The following is a 12,998-nucleotide window of genomic DNA, read 5'->3' as shown; positions in this document are numbered from 1 at the left end:
GGCCTCGCCCTGCCCCGCCGGGAAGGATGGAGGAGGGCGTGGCCGCAGGGCAAGAGGCTGTCAAAATGGCCGCCGCTTTGTCTCTGACAGGAACGGAGGCGCCGGCCGCGCTCCCAACGCCAGAGGCGCGCGGGGCCGCTGCCAGCGCTTGTCTGTGGGCGCGAGAAAGAACCCTTTTGCCTCCTGGGGGGCGGATGGGGGCGATGCAGTGGCTGACAGGAGCCCCGGCTTCCCAGTCGTTAAATAGCATCCTGAGAACTTTGATTCTCAAAAGCTCATGCCCTGGAGACCTGTTGGGGCTGCTGGACACGCATCCTTGTCGTCGTTATTAATATATTTATATTTTTATCTTCCATTCTTCTCCTCGGGGACGGGAGGTAGTGGCTGATACAGGACTACAGCTTCGATATTTATATATTCGATTTGTAGTCGGCTCTAGGCTCAGTCCAAGTCATTATCATCACCATCATTATCTTATTGATATATTTCTTCTTCCAAGGTGCTCAGAATGGTACACCTTGTTTCCCCTTCTCCGTTGTATCTAGGGTCGCCATCCTCCAGGTGGGACCCAGAGATCTCCTGGAATTGCTATTGATCTGTAAATGACAGGAGTTCCCCTGGAGAAAACAGCCGCTTTGGAAGGTGGACTCTGTGGCATTATACCCCACTGAGGTCCCTCTCCTCTCCAACACCACTCTCCCCAGGGTCCACACCCAAATTTTCCAGGCATTCTCCAACCTAGAGTTGGCAATCCTAATTGTATCCTCACACCAGCCTTGTGAGTTATGTGATAGAGAATAACTGGCCCCAACATAGGGCTCGCAGGTGCCCACTGGTGGCAGGCAAACTCCTAGCAGTTTTCCCGATTGCCCTCTGACCTCTGGCAAACTGCCCAGTAATTGCACACCAGCAGCAGGCAACCTGGGCAAGCGTGTGACAGGTGCACTCCCAGAGGGATGTGGCGACATCACTTCCTAAAGTGATGTTACTGCTCTGTCTGTGGGAGTGCTCCCATGCTTCAAGAGGGCCAATTTTGGTCCCAAAGAGGCCGATTCTGACAATCTTTCACGATCAGCCCTGTGCAAAGTATGGGAGCACTTCCCTGGCTAGCACAGTGGCATTACTTCTGGAATTGATGTCATCACATTGGGCCCGGGAGTGCACACGCATGAAGATGCTGCCTCTGGTGAGTACTGGGTCTGCTCTCCCACCAGCAGCCTGTGGGTACATGGCAACCCTACCTAAACATCACCCTGAGGGAGCCAGTTTGGTGTACTGGTTAAGAGCGGCAAGACTCTAATCTGGAGAACCTGGTTTGATTCCCCACTCCTCCGCTTGAAGCAAGCTGGGTGACCTTGGGTCAGTTACAGCTTCCTGGAGCTCTCTTAGCCCCACGTACCTCACAGGGTGTTTGTTGTGGGGATAATAATAACATACTTTGTAAACCTCTCTGATTGGGTGTTAAGTTGTCCTGAAGGGTGGTATATAAATCAAATATGATGATGATGCCATAAAGTCTGCTCCCCAAAGCGGCCATTTTCTCCAGGAGAACTGGTCTCTATAGCCTGGAGATCAGTTGTGATTCTGGGAGATTTCCAGCTACCACCTAGAGGTTGACAACCCTACAGTTTCCATGAAGGTTGCTGGCCGACCAGGGACCAGTCACTCCCCCTCAGCCTAGCTGCTTCACAGTTTTGTGAGAATGAAACAGAGGAGGGGGATCTTCTTGTTCACTACCCACTGTCTACAGTTCTGTGGATTCATAAGGAGGACAGCCAGATTTGGCCACAGAGCCCTTGGCTCCCATGAATGAGAGGATTGTTTTGTTTTCTCTTTCCTCACCGTACATGGTTCCCTCAGCTCCTGTTTCTTGCAGCTCCTGTTTCTTGCTGAACTCTGCACCCATACTCTCTGTACCAGCAAATATTTCCTGGTAAATTGCAGATAAAGCATTTGGATTATGCACCTACTATCTCTTTTTCTTTACCAGAAATGGAAACACAACAACCTTGTTGACAGTGGTTGACTGCCTCCCTCACCTCTGGTCTTTAGAAAGGTTATATAGGGGCTAATTTATATAAATGCTTTCATAGAAGGTAGTTCTGCATCACAGTTTGTGGAAAGCAATTATTGTATATGCACTGGAAATCTGCAATTAACTTTGGCTTTCTATCTTGCGAGCACTTCCAGTAGGAAAAATCCTCCACAAATGTAACTGCCATATTTGTGAATTGCAGTCAGTTTCCCTCCAATCTGATACTTAATCTACACTATCTGTTTAACATGTGACCATAAATATTAGACAAGCTAACATGCAAGTTGAACTAACAAGTACGTGTTATAGGTGGATGCAAATTGCTTTCAGTCCAGTTTTGTGTTTCTTTTTATTCCAAACACTGATGGACATTGTTAGGCCTAACTTTTGCTTCTCTGGAACTTGAGCATGACTTAAGATACAGCTAGTGCTCCTTCAAAGTGGTTGCCCATCATTGAAAGAGCTCAGGGAGGTTTGTCTGCCATTACTGTTCTTATTGAAGAACCACTGAGAAGCTTTCAAGAAACTCCAGGATTTTTCTGAATAGTTGGCGAATCACTGGTCTAGCTCAAATAAGCTCATACATAGAATCTTACATGTAAGGATTTTGCACAGTAGTGTGTGACCTTTATATACGGATTGCATACCTTTTCATCCTGAATGGTTGCTTTTTTGACTTCTGGCATCTATTGCTACTGAGCATCTTATATTACTCATCTTTCATCTTGCAAACACTTTCTGTGTTAATATTTTATTAACATATTTGCATTTGTGTTTCCTGTAACAATTTTTTTAATGGCATAGAGATAAGTTTGCTTGGTGGTAATAAGTCCAAAAATGCTGGGAGAGGCTGTATTTGGGCTTTTGCCGTATTTACAGGGTTGTTTGGTAAATACCAAGTAGGTTCTGTGCTATAGGTGACAACTGTCTCCTAAGCATTATTAGAACTATACTTTTTCTGAAGGATTTTATGTTAGCAAGCAATTTTTCTGCCATGCTGCACCCATTTCTAAGCACTGTTAATGTTGAAGGCTTCTCCCATTATACAAACATTAAAATCTGTGGCAGGACTTGTTTGTGCCCAGGTATTATTCAGGGGAAATAACCTGGGCCACTTGCTAAGTTCTGCTGGCTTTTAGAATGTTACAGGACAAGTGCTGTAACACTTCATGCAATGCAAGTTCAACTATCACAAACAAAAAGTTTATTTTAAGGAAAGGAGAACTAGAAGGTCAAGATATTGAAGTCCATGAACAATAAAAACTTTTTTAGGTACTGGAAGAACTTTCTTCCGGTCTACAGTGTTCAGTTAAACAAGATGAAACAGCCCTGGGGTAAACTTTAAATAAACCTCCTGCTATATTGACCTTTAAATCTTTATTGCAGTAAAATGTTGTTGTTAATGATGTTTTAAATTTAGATGAGCGGCCCTTTAAGTCTTACTGACGCCATGCTCAAAATGGTACATTGCACTGTGAGGCATCCCAGTTATCAATGCAGAGTCATTGGCACAAACAACTTGTCCTTAGAAATTGCACACTTAAAGAAGATTTTGAGTTCAGTTTGGCCTGTAACTTGAAGTATTTCCATTTGTCTTAGGACTTAAACCTTCACAGACAATTGTAGAATTATTGTGTGTAAGTGAATTCAAGCACATGTAGAAACCTGCACCTTTTTTGCATACACTTTTGTACAAATCTTCTGTTTCTGCAACTAGAGGCACTGAGTTCAATTCCTGCTAGTTTCCACAAAGGCAGACTTATTAGTTTGCATTATAGCTGGTGCTTTCCAGAAGGTACCTATACCTATTATGCAAAACAAGCAATCTGTCACTTTTTTTGCTGGGAAGAAAGATATATGCCTGCAGAGACCAGAATGTAGCATTATATGCTTCAGTATTTTTGTCTTCCTGAGAAAAAACAGTGACCTGAAGATTATCAGGGTTGCAGCCTTTCATAGTAAATCTACAAGTACATTCTGGATTGCAGTGTCTATGTAAATATAGCTCAACAGTCTGACTACTTTTGGTAAAAAATGGCTCTTTTTTATATTAAGGAGGCATTTCATTACGTTAAACAAAATGACAGGAGGAGAGCCTAAAAAGTCTCTTTAAGATGAATTCTTTTTCAATCGAGATGCATTCTTGAGTCTAGCATAGTTTCTCTTTCTGTTTTCCTCTTCTGGGTGTGCCTCTCTGATGGAAGCTTTGCAGTGCTGCATTGCAGTGGTTTCATTACTGTAGTTGGCTGCCAAAGCAGTGACGACATCCTCGAAATCTCCGCTCATGCTGAACAATGCACTTCCACTCTGTCCAGCCCTTTGTTCTTTCGCTGTAATTTTCAAAGGCATTCAGGGGAACAGAAGAGGCTTTCAGATCTTGTTTCCGTTGAACATCTTTAAGCGTTAAAACAGATTATGCAGGTCTTGCTATCTAGGCTCCAAGTTTAAGAATCTCTGCTAGGAATTTGTCTTTGTTTAGCAGTTGTGCCTTAGAATGCTGAATGTGGAATCAGGTTCAGAGAAAGGCAGATGCTTCAATGTGTACAACAGAAAAAGTTTATCCCTATAAATTCCTTGGGCCCCAGCTTTTAAGGTCATGCATTTTGGGGAGTTATGATGAGCAATGCGGCAACTCTGTGCATACTTAACCTTGAAGGATATGGTACTGAGAGTATTATTATTATTTATTTATAGTCCACTTTTCTCACTAAGATCCAAGGTGGATTGCACAGTGCAAGTAAAAATACAATATAATCAACAGCTAGGACATTCAATGAGCAAAGTACAATAAAAAACTATTAGGTCATTCAGTGAGGGTATGGTAGCAGAAAATTTGAAAACAAGCATGAAGCTGAGCATAGAGATGAAATCTTTCTGAAACCTCTCATAAGTAATTTATATGGCATGTTTAGCAATGTGGAAACTCCCTAGTGGGCACATTACATCAGCAGACAGTGCCCAACAGAATAATTAGACTTTTTTAGAATAAGCATTCTTGATTGTGCTTTATGTATAAAAATCCAGACTTCTCAACACTATTGGAAGTTCTGTTTTATGGGGTGTGGGAACAAGGGAAGAATACAAGCAAATAACAAGAGTAATCTTAATTCCATTTCTTGATGTTCTTTAAAAGTTTAATCTTTTTGTTGGCATTTGAAATAATGGGCTGGATCCAAACTCCACCCCCCCACCCTCAGTCTTGGAGCAGAAGGGCAGCTCATCTTGTACAAGGGAGGATGTGATTTTTGCTGCCCCCCCCCCTTTCCAGCATTTCATTCCTTTGGATTGGTTTTATTGGAGGGGGGGGGGTTGCAGGGGACTGCAGCAAGAAGAAGAAGGTGAGAGAGAGTCTGTTTCATGACTCTGTCTGTGGTCCTTTAGGTCCAAGTGAATGTCAAAATTGTTCAGGAGAATAGTAAAGTATATCCATTTCCGGGCTATACAGCCCGGAAAATCCACAACAACCATATATCCATTTCAGTAGTGAAAAAGGTGTGTCTATTAATACGAACATCTTGGCAGGAATAGATGTGTCTGGCTTCTTCAAACTAATGCTAGCAAGTTTTAATTTGTTACAGAGGATGTTGGTGATGAAGGAGAGGAAGAAAAGGAATTTATTTCCTATGGCATAAGTACTGACATTCATTATGGGATAAAATCAAACAGGTGAGTCAAATTGTACTCTGTGTTAAGAGTTGAGACATGATCCTGTAGACTATAAAACATAAGCCTAGAATTCTTGCCAATGGCATTATTTGCTTTTATCACAGACTGTTTTTTTTAAAGAGAAGTTGTGCTTTAATCATAAAAGTAATTTTGCAAATTGCTGCTTTTTCAGTAACATTTCTGTGACACGCTATACAGCTTGCTAGTGGGAGTGGCAGATTGTAGCATGTTATGTGGAAGAAGATGTAAGAGATAGAATTAATAGGTTAAGGAACCAGTTTGCTGTTTAACATTCGTGCTCTTTTGCTGAAAGAATGTTTAAATATTAGGAAAGGGGGCAAAAAAAAAACAGTAGTTAGAATGGTAGGGGGCAATCAGTGGCTCTTAAAACTTCATTTCTTTCCTGCTATGAGTAACAACATATAATGGATGTGTTCAGATCGTGGTTCACTGAACGTCCCATATGTATAGTTGAAACTACCCCCTGCACTGAAGGATCAGCACTGCCTGCCCCTGGACAGCACTTCGTGCAGCTTGTAGGTAATGCCTGCAGGCAGTCTAATGTGTACCGTTGCACAATAAGCCAGAAGGAAGTCTTTGCAAATGCAAGTTCTTTTCAAATTATTGGTGAAGTTTTGAAGGCCTACACACACACACACACACACACACACACACATGGATTAAGGTTTTTTTTAAGAGAATAGGTGAAGGAATATCAATATTACAGGAAAAAAGCTGCTTCAAAAAAGTCACTAGGAAGTTTTAATCTGACTTGTGCAGGGGGAAAGCTAAGTGAGAGGCTAGGACTACCTGACAGCAGATCCAGTCACGGAAGGGCTTTGACCAGCGGTTTGATACAGAATCACTTCAAGCCAGATAATCTGCAGTTTTGGTCCACAGCCTGCACAGTCAGAAAAAGCAGCAGCAGGAAGGTATGGAAGGAATAAAGACAAGTGCCCCGTGTTTCTTCCGAGGGTGGTGGTTCTTAGTGCAAATGCACCTTATAGCCTCGGCAGTGCAGCTATTCCCTTAGCCCCCCTAGGGAGTGCTGTCGTATTTAATCTGCTTTCGGAGTGTAGGTCAGATGATGTCATCAGGAGAACACCATGCTCCTTAATAATCCTTGACATTTGTAAGCTTTTAGTTAATATGTGAAGTCTTCTCAACAGCTCTCTAAAGTGAGCCAGTTCTGTGATTGCATATTGCAGACAGGGGACTGGGGTTGAATGGTTTGCCTAAGAGCACCTAGTGAGTTTGGAGCTGAAGTGAGACTCTTGGATCACAGGTCAGTGTCGTAGCTGCCTCTTTGCACCAGTTACTTTAGTTGTTATTTAATTTAGAACAGCCTAAGAATTGTAGGTTACTTCTTGATTTTCTTTCAAAAAAAACACCCTGATTTATTAAAAACTTAATCTGTCTTCTCCTATTAAGTGGTTCAGCAGCTGCTTACTGGTATTTCTTTGATTGTTCAACAGTTTGGCATTCATTAAACGAACACCGGTAATTGATGCAGACAAGCCTGTCTCCTCGCAGCTCAGAGTTCTCTCCCTCAGTGAAGACTCTCCTTATGAAACCTTGCATTCCTTCATTAGCAATGCTGTTGCTCCCTTTTTTAAGTCGTACATCAGAGAGTCTGGCAAAGCTGACAGGTACTTAATTGCTTTAATCTGTGCCAATTCTAGCTCCTATGAACATGCAGGAATAAAGGTTGGGTGGAAGGGAATCTGCTTAGAAAACAGATTGTCAGGAGTCAGTTTGGTGTAGTGGTTAAGAGTGGCAGGACTCTAATCTGGAGAACCGGGTTTGATTCCCCACTCCTCCGCTTGAAGCCAGCTGGGTGACCTTGGGTCAGTCACAGCTCTCTCAGAGCTCTCTCAGCCCCACCCACCTCACAGGGTGATTGTTGTGGGGATAATAACACACTTCATAAACCACTCTGAGTAGACATTAAGTAATCCTGAAGGCCAGTATATAAATCAAATGTTGTTGTTAGTGAATTCTAAGAGCTCTGTGTACAAGTTTTAAAAGCCACAATACGTGGCTATCTGCAGTTCATCTCTGATTGCAGCTTTCATTCTGTACAAGAGGCTGCTCCTAAAGGTCCCAAAAGGATGGGGCGGGGGTGACTTTCATGTTATTGTGGTGTGCTGAAGTTGGAAGGAGAGATGCTGGGGTTGCAGTATACTTAATATGGGTTAACATCTTCTGTTGTACTGGGAAGGGGAGATAATAAACTGCAAACACCAGTTTCATAAACCACACTATTTTTGAGCTGAATTTTTATTCTGCACTGTCTCAGGGATGGTGATAAAATGGCTCCCTCAGTTGAGAAGAAGATTGCAGAACTTGAAATGGGGCTTCTGCATCTGCAACAGAACATCGAAATACCTGAGATCAGCTTGCCAATTCATCCCATTATCACCAATGTTGCTAAGCAGTGCTACGAACGTGGAGAAAAGCCAAAGGTCACTGATTTTGGTGATAAAGTTGAAGACCCAACTTTTCTTAACCAGCTGCAGTCTGGCGTTAACCGCTGGATTCGAGAAATCCAAAAGGTATGAATGTAAGGAGAATTTAACATAATGTTAAATGTTTTAATATTATCTTCGGATACAAAATTGCTGTTTTTGTTTCACTGTTAGGTCCTTTACAAGTAGGTTATGCCTTGCTGGTTTGACTGTAGTTCTTGTTGCACAGTAGAAGCCATTGATAAGATCTTTCATTCATACTTTCAAGGTGACCAAGCTAGATCGGGACCCAGCATCAGGCACTGCTTTGCAAGAAATCAGCTTCTGGCTGAACTTGGAACGTGCCCTCTACCGTATTCAGGAGAAGCGTGAGAGTCCTGAAGTCCTCTTAACTTTGGATATCTTAAAACATGGCAAGCGCTTTCATGCCACTGTCAGTTTCGATACGGACACAGGTAAGGTCTTTTAGAGCTGTTCAGAAACCAATATTGTCAGAACTTTAGCTCTTGGTTGTGTTAGTATGAATGGACAGTTCAAAAATTACTTCTCCTTTTCTGATTAAAAATGGAAATGTGAAATCTGTTCTCTAATTTAGGTCTAAAACAGGCTTTGGAGACCGTAAATGACTACAATCCATTGATGAAAGACTTCCCTCTGAATGACCTGTTGTCTGCCACTGAACTGGACAAAATCAGGCAGGCGTTAGTGGCAATATTTACTCATCTGAGAAAAATCAGAAACACCAAATATCCTATTCAAAGGGCACTGCGTCTAGTGGAGGCCATCTCAAGAGACCTAAGCTCCCAGCTGCTCAAAGTATTGGGAACGCGAAAGCTTATGCATGTTGCCTATGAAGAATTTGAGAAGGTGAGTGGGTATGAACATAGCGCTAAACCTTCGGGAGGAATGCTTCCGTCCTGTAAGTTGCATCATCCTGTAAGCTGGACTGTCCTTCTTTGGAGTTTTTTAAGGAGAGACTAGATGACCATCTGACAGCAGTGCTGATTCTGTGAACCTAGGCAGATCATGAGAGGGAGGGCAGGAAGGGTTACAACAGTGCTTAGTTCTCATGGCCCTTTCTTACACACCCAGGGTAATGCCAGTTGCCACTTTGGGGTCAGGAAGCAATTTTCTCCAGTCCAGTTTGGCCAGAGATCCTGTAGGTTTTTTGCCATCTCTGGACATGGAGAAAGGGTCACGAGGGGGGGGGGGTTAGGTAGTTGTGAATTTCCTGCATTGTGCAGGTGGTTGGACGAAATTACCCTGGAGGTCCCTTCCAACTCTATGATTCTATGATCATGCTCCTCCTAGCTCCTAGAAACCTCAAACAGAAGATCTTGCATCTGGTCATAAAGGATGGAATTGTATGATAATATTACCTAGCCATCATTTTAAAACTGCAACATATAGGGGCACATGCCTTAAAAATACACCTTTAATAGGAACCTACAATCCACCAAGAGATTGTGATAGGGCAGGTTGTTCAGTGTCTGTTATTTTTTTTTCCTTTATTTTTTCAGGTCATGGTTGCATGTTTTGAAGTCTTCCAGACTTGGGATGATGAATATGAGAAACTGCAAGTCTTGCTGAGAGATATTGTGAAGAGGAAGCGAGAAGAGAATCTGAAGATGGTGTGGCGTATCAACCCTGCCCACAGAAAACTGCAGGCACGCCTTGACCAAATGAGGAAGTTCAGGCGTCAGCATGAGCAACTGAGAGCAGTTATTGTGAGAGTCTTAAGACCACAGGTAGAAGCTTTTGCTCCTCTTTGATAATGGTCAGTACCTTTTTAAATGGAGGCATGGTATTCTGTTATGTTTGTAACTAATCCCATCAGAGCTTATAAATAACTCATTCTTCCCTCGTCCCAGTTATTTTGACATTGATTACTTTGGGTTGCAGCTACCTCTAGTTCTGAAAAATCGTTCTAAATTCAATACTGAAAGAATTGCTTAAATGGTGATGAGCTCCCCCTGCTGGTTGCTATTATGAAAACCATGATTCTGATGAAATTGTTAGAAACTCAACTCCCACAATAATCAGGTGTGCATGCCATTTTGAGAAGCATCATGTCTTTTTTTTTGTGCATGATCTACGTATCTGTATGATCATGGATAAGATAATGACTGTTTCTAGTATAGCTTATCTGTGTCATGTTACATTTATAAAGGTGACTGCTGTGGCCCAACAAAATCAGGGGGAGGTACCTGAACCCCAGGACATGAAAGTAGCAGAAGTTCTGTTTGATGCTGCTGATGCTAATGCGATTGAAGAAGTAAACCTTGCTTATGAGAATGTAAAGGAAGTAGATGGCTTGGATGTTTCCAAAGAAGGCACAGAGGCTTGGGAGGCTGCAATGAAACGATATGACGAACGAATAGATAGAGTTGAAACCCGCATTACTGCTCGCCTGAGGGACCAGCTGGGCACAGCAAAAAATGCCAATGAAATGTTCAGGATCTTCTCCAGATTCAATGCTCTGTTTGTCAGGCCCCATATCAGAGGGGCTATTCGTGAGTACCAGACGCAGCTGATCCAGCGTGTGAAAGATGACATTGAGTCACTTCATGACAAATTTAAAGTGCAGTATCCACAAAGTCAGGCTTGCAAAATGAGTCACGTTCGGGACCTGCCCCCAGTGTCTGGGTCTATAATTTGGGCCAAACAGATAGACAGGCAGCTCACAGCTTACATGAAGCGTGTTGAAGATGTCCTTGGAAAGGGTTGGGAGAACCACGTAGAAGGTCAGAAACTGAAACAAGATGGAGACAGTTTCCGTATGAAGCTAAACACCCAAGAAATATTTGATGATTGGGCCAGGAAGGTTCAGCAGCGTAACCTTGGTGTTTCCGGTCGCATTTTCACCATTGAAAGCACGCGTGTTAGAGGCCGAACAGGAAATGTTCTCAAATTGAAGGTCAACTTCCTTCCAGAAATAATTACACTCTCAAAAGAAGTCCGCAACCTTAAGTGGCTTGGGTTCCGTGTTCCTCTTGCGATAGTCAATAAAGCTCACCAGGCAAATCAACTCTACCCTTTTGCTATTTCTCTGATTGAAAGTGTCCGTACATATGAACGAACCTGTGAGAAGGTGGAAGAACGTAACACCATTTCCCTCTTGGTTGCTGGTCTGAAGAAGGAAGTGCAAGCTTTGATTGGAGAAGGGATTGCTCTGGTGTGGGAATCTTACAAGCTTGACCCATATGTACAGCGACTGGCGGAGACTGTTTTCAACTTCCAAGAAAAGGTTAGTTTGCTTTAATGTGCTTGCTATTTGGAGGCTTTCCTTTCTTTTCTTTTTTTGTGTTGAAATTTTTGAAGCTCAGGGCTGGATGATTACCGAGAGGGTGTAGTATTTCAACATAGTCTTCGATCCACAAGGAAGTAATGTGAGTAGAATTTGGCTCTATTGCTGCAGGCTCCTGAGTAGAGATGGGCACGAACTGGAAAATACCCGAACCATGCAGTTCGTGGTTTGTCAAATTTCACGAACTTTCACAAACCTGCCCTGGTTTGTTTGTGAAAACATCACATCCCATTCAGAAAATCATCGCTTCCAGGTCAGCAGAAGGTCACTTCCGGGTCAGCAGAAAGTCTATCCCCTGTTGCCTAGGAAACTGATTGATTGGCACCAGGCTGTCTGCAGTCACGAACCAAAAAAATGAACCAAATGAACCAGCCTAAAGTTCGTGGCGGTTCGTCAGAAATGGGATCTGATGAACCGTGGTTCACGAACCACGAACTGGCCTGGTTCGTGCTTAATTTTGGTTCATATTTTGGTTCGTGCCCATCTCGACTCCTGAGCCCTCTAAAAAGCTGGTTTTGAAGGTTGAAAGACCCCCAAGCAATGTGGCTTAAGGTGATCTTTCTGAACACGTCTTACTCCATGAAAAGTTGTCTTCAAACTTGCACTTGCAAGAACAAATGAGATAGAACTTGGAGAAATTGCTACAAGGCTCTTCAAGGTGGTAGCTGTAGGTGTTGTCGTTATCAGTGGCTTTCGGTTAAGTCTTCTATTAAAGTAAACCAAAAGCAATGGTGTATTTGGTTTTCTTGATCAATAACTATTGTGTGATTGCTTCCACCAAAATACTGTAAGATGAGCTAGTTTAACTGACATTTCTTAACAAAACTCCGTTTTTATTTGCTTAGCGCTGCAGACCAATATTCCTGACAGACTTCGTAAGCCTTTGTCTGCTCAAATGCCTAATTGTTTAAGGTCACAAGATGTTTTGGGGCTGTGTGTCAAAGCTAGCATCTTCACTGTTGTGAGCAGGTGGCCTTGTAACAAAGGACCGTTCTGTATACTGAAGCTGCACTTCTAATGACTTCTTTTATTTCTGTCTCTCAGGTGGACGATTTGCTTATCATTGAAGAGAAAATAGACCTGGAAGTGAGATCCTTGGAAACCTGCATGTATGATCACAAAACCTTCTCTGAAATCTTGAACAGAGTTCAAAAGGCTGTAGATGACTTGAATCTCCATTCATATTCCAATTTGCCAATCTGGGTTAACAAGCTTGATATGGAGGTAAGTCCATCCGGTAGCTGCAAGGAGATAATGAACTTTAAAGTTACCAGTGTTCAGAAATGATAGCCACTTACTCTACACTTGCAAGAAGTCCAAAATCTGAAGTTTCTGAAGTAACTTATTTTATGTATTGTCGAAGGCCAAGACCACGGCAATACAGCCCGGAAAACCCACAGCAACCATCTAACTTATTTTACATTGAAGAACGTAGCAGAATATGTCTGTGCTGGAAATTTATTTAGGTTGTAGTTTAATTGTAATGAAATTAAAACTACTTCAGTTCAGTGGGCTCTTCAGT

General features: G+C 42.6%; 1 protein-coding gene across 2 annotated transcripts in view; it reads left to right on the top strand.

Annotated features, from left to right (window-relative positions):
• The window catches only part of DYNC1H1 (dynein cytoplasmic 1 heavy chain 1), a 60,549-nt gene that overhangs the window by 361 nt on the left and 47,190 nt on the right, over positions 1-12,998 (top strand). For both annotated transcript variants that reach the window (XM_054971699.1, XM_054971698.1), the window contains exons 2-9: positions 5,614-5,701; positions 7,177-7,350; positions 8,001-8,256; positions 8,438-8,624; positions 8,765-9,036; positions 9,690-9,917; positions 10,340-11,416; positions 12,521-12,700. In XM_054971699.1, the coding sequence (XP_054827674.1) occupies positions 5,614-5,701; positions 7,177-7,350; positions 8,001-8,256; positions 8,438-8,624; positions 8,765-9,036; positions 9,690-9,917; positions 10,340-11,416; positions 12,521-12,700 (2,462 nt within the window). The remainder of the gene's footprint in view (positions 1-5,613; positions 5,702-7,176; positions 7,351-8,000; positions 8,257-8,437; positions 8,625-8,764; positions 9,037-9,689; positions 9,918-10,339; positions 11,417-12,520; positions 12,701-12,998) is intronic.

Source organism: Eublepharis macularius, chromosome 2 (genome assembly GCF_028583425.1).
Source record: "Eublepharis macularius isolate TG4126 chromosome 2, MPM_Emac_v1.0, whole genome shotgun sequence".
NCBI lineage: Eukaryota > Metazoa > Chordata > Lepidosauria > Squamata > Eublepharidae > Eublepharis > Eublepharis macularius.
This window is presented reverse-complemented; position numbering and strand designations above follow the sequence as displayed.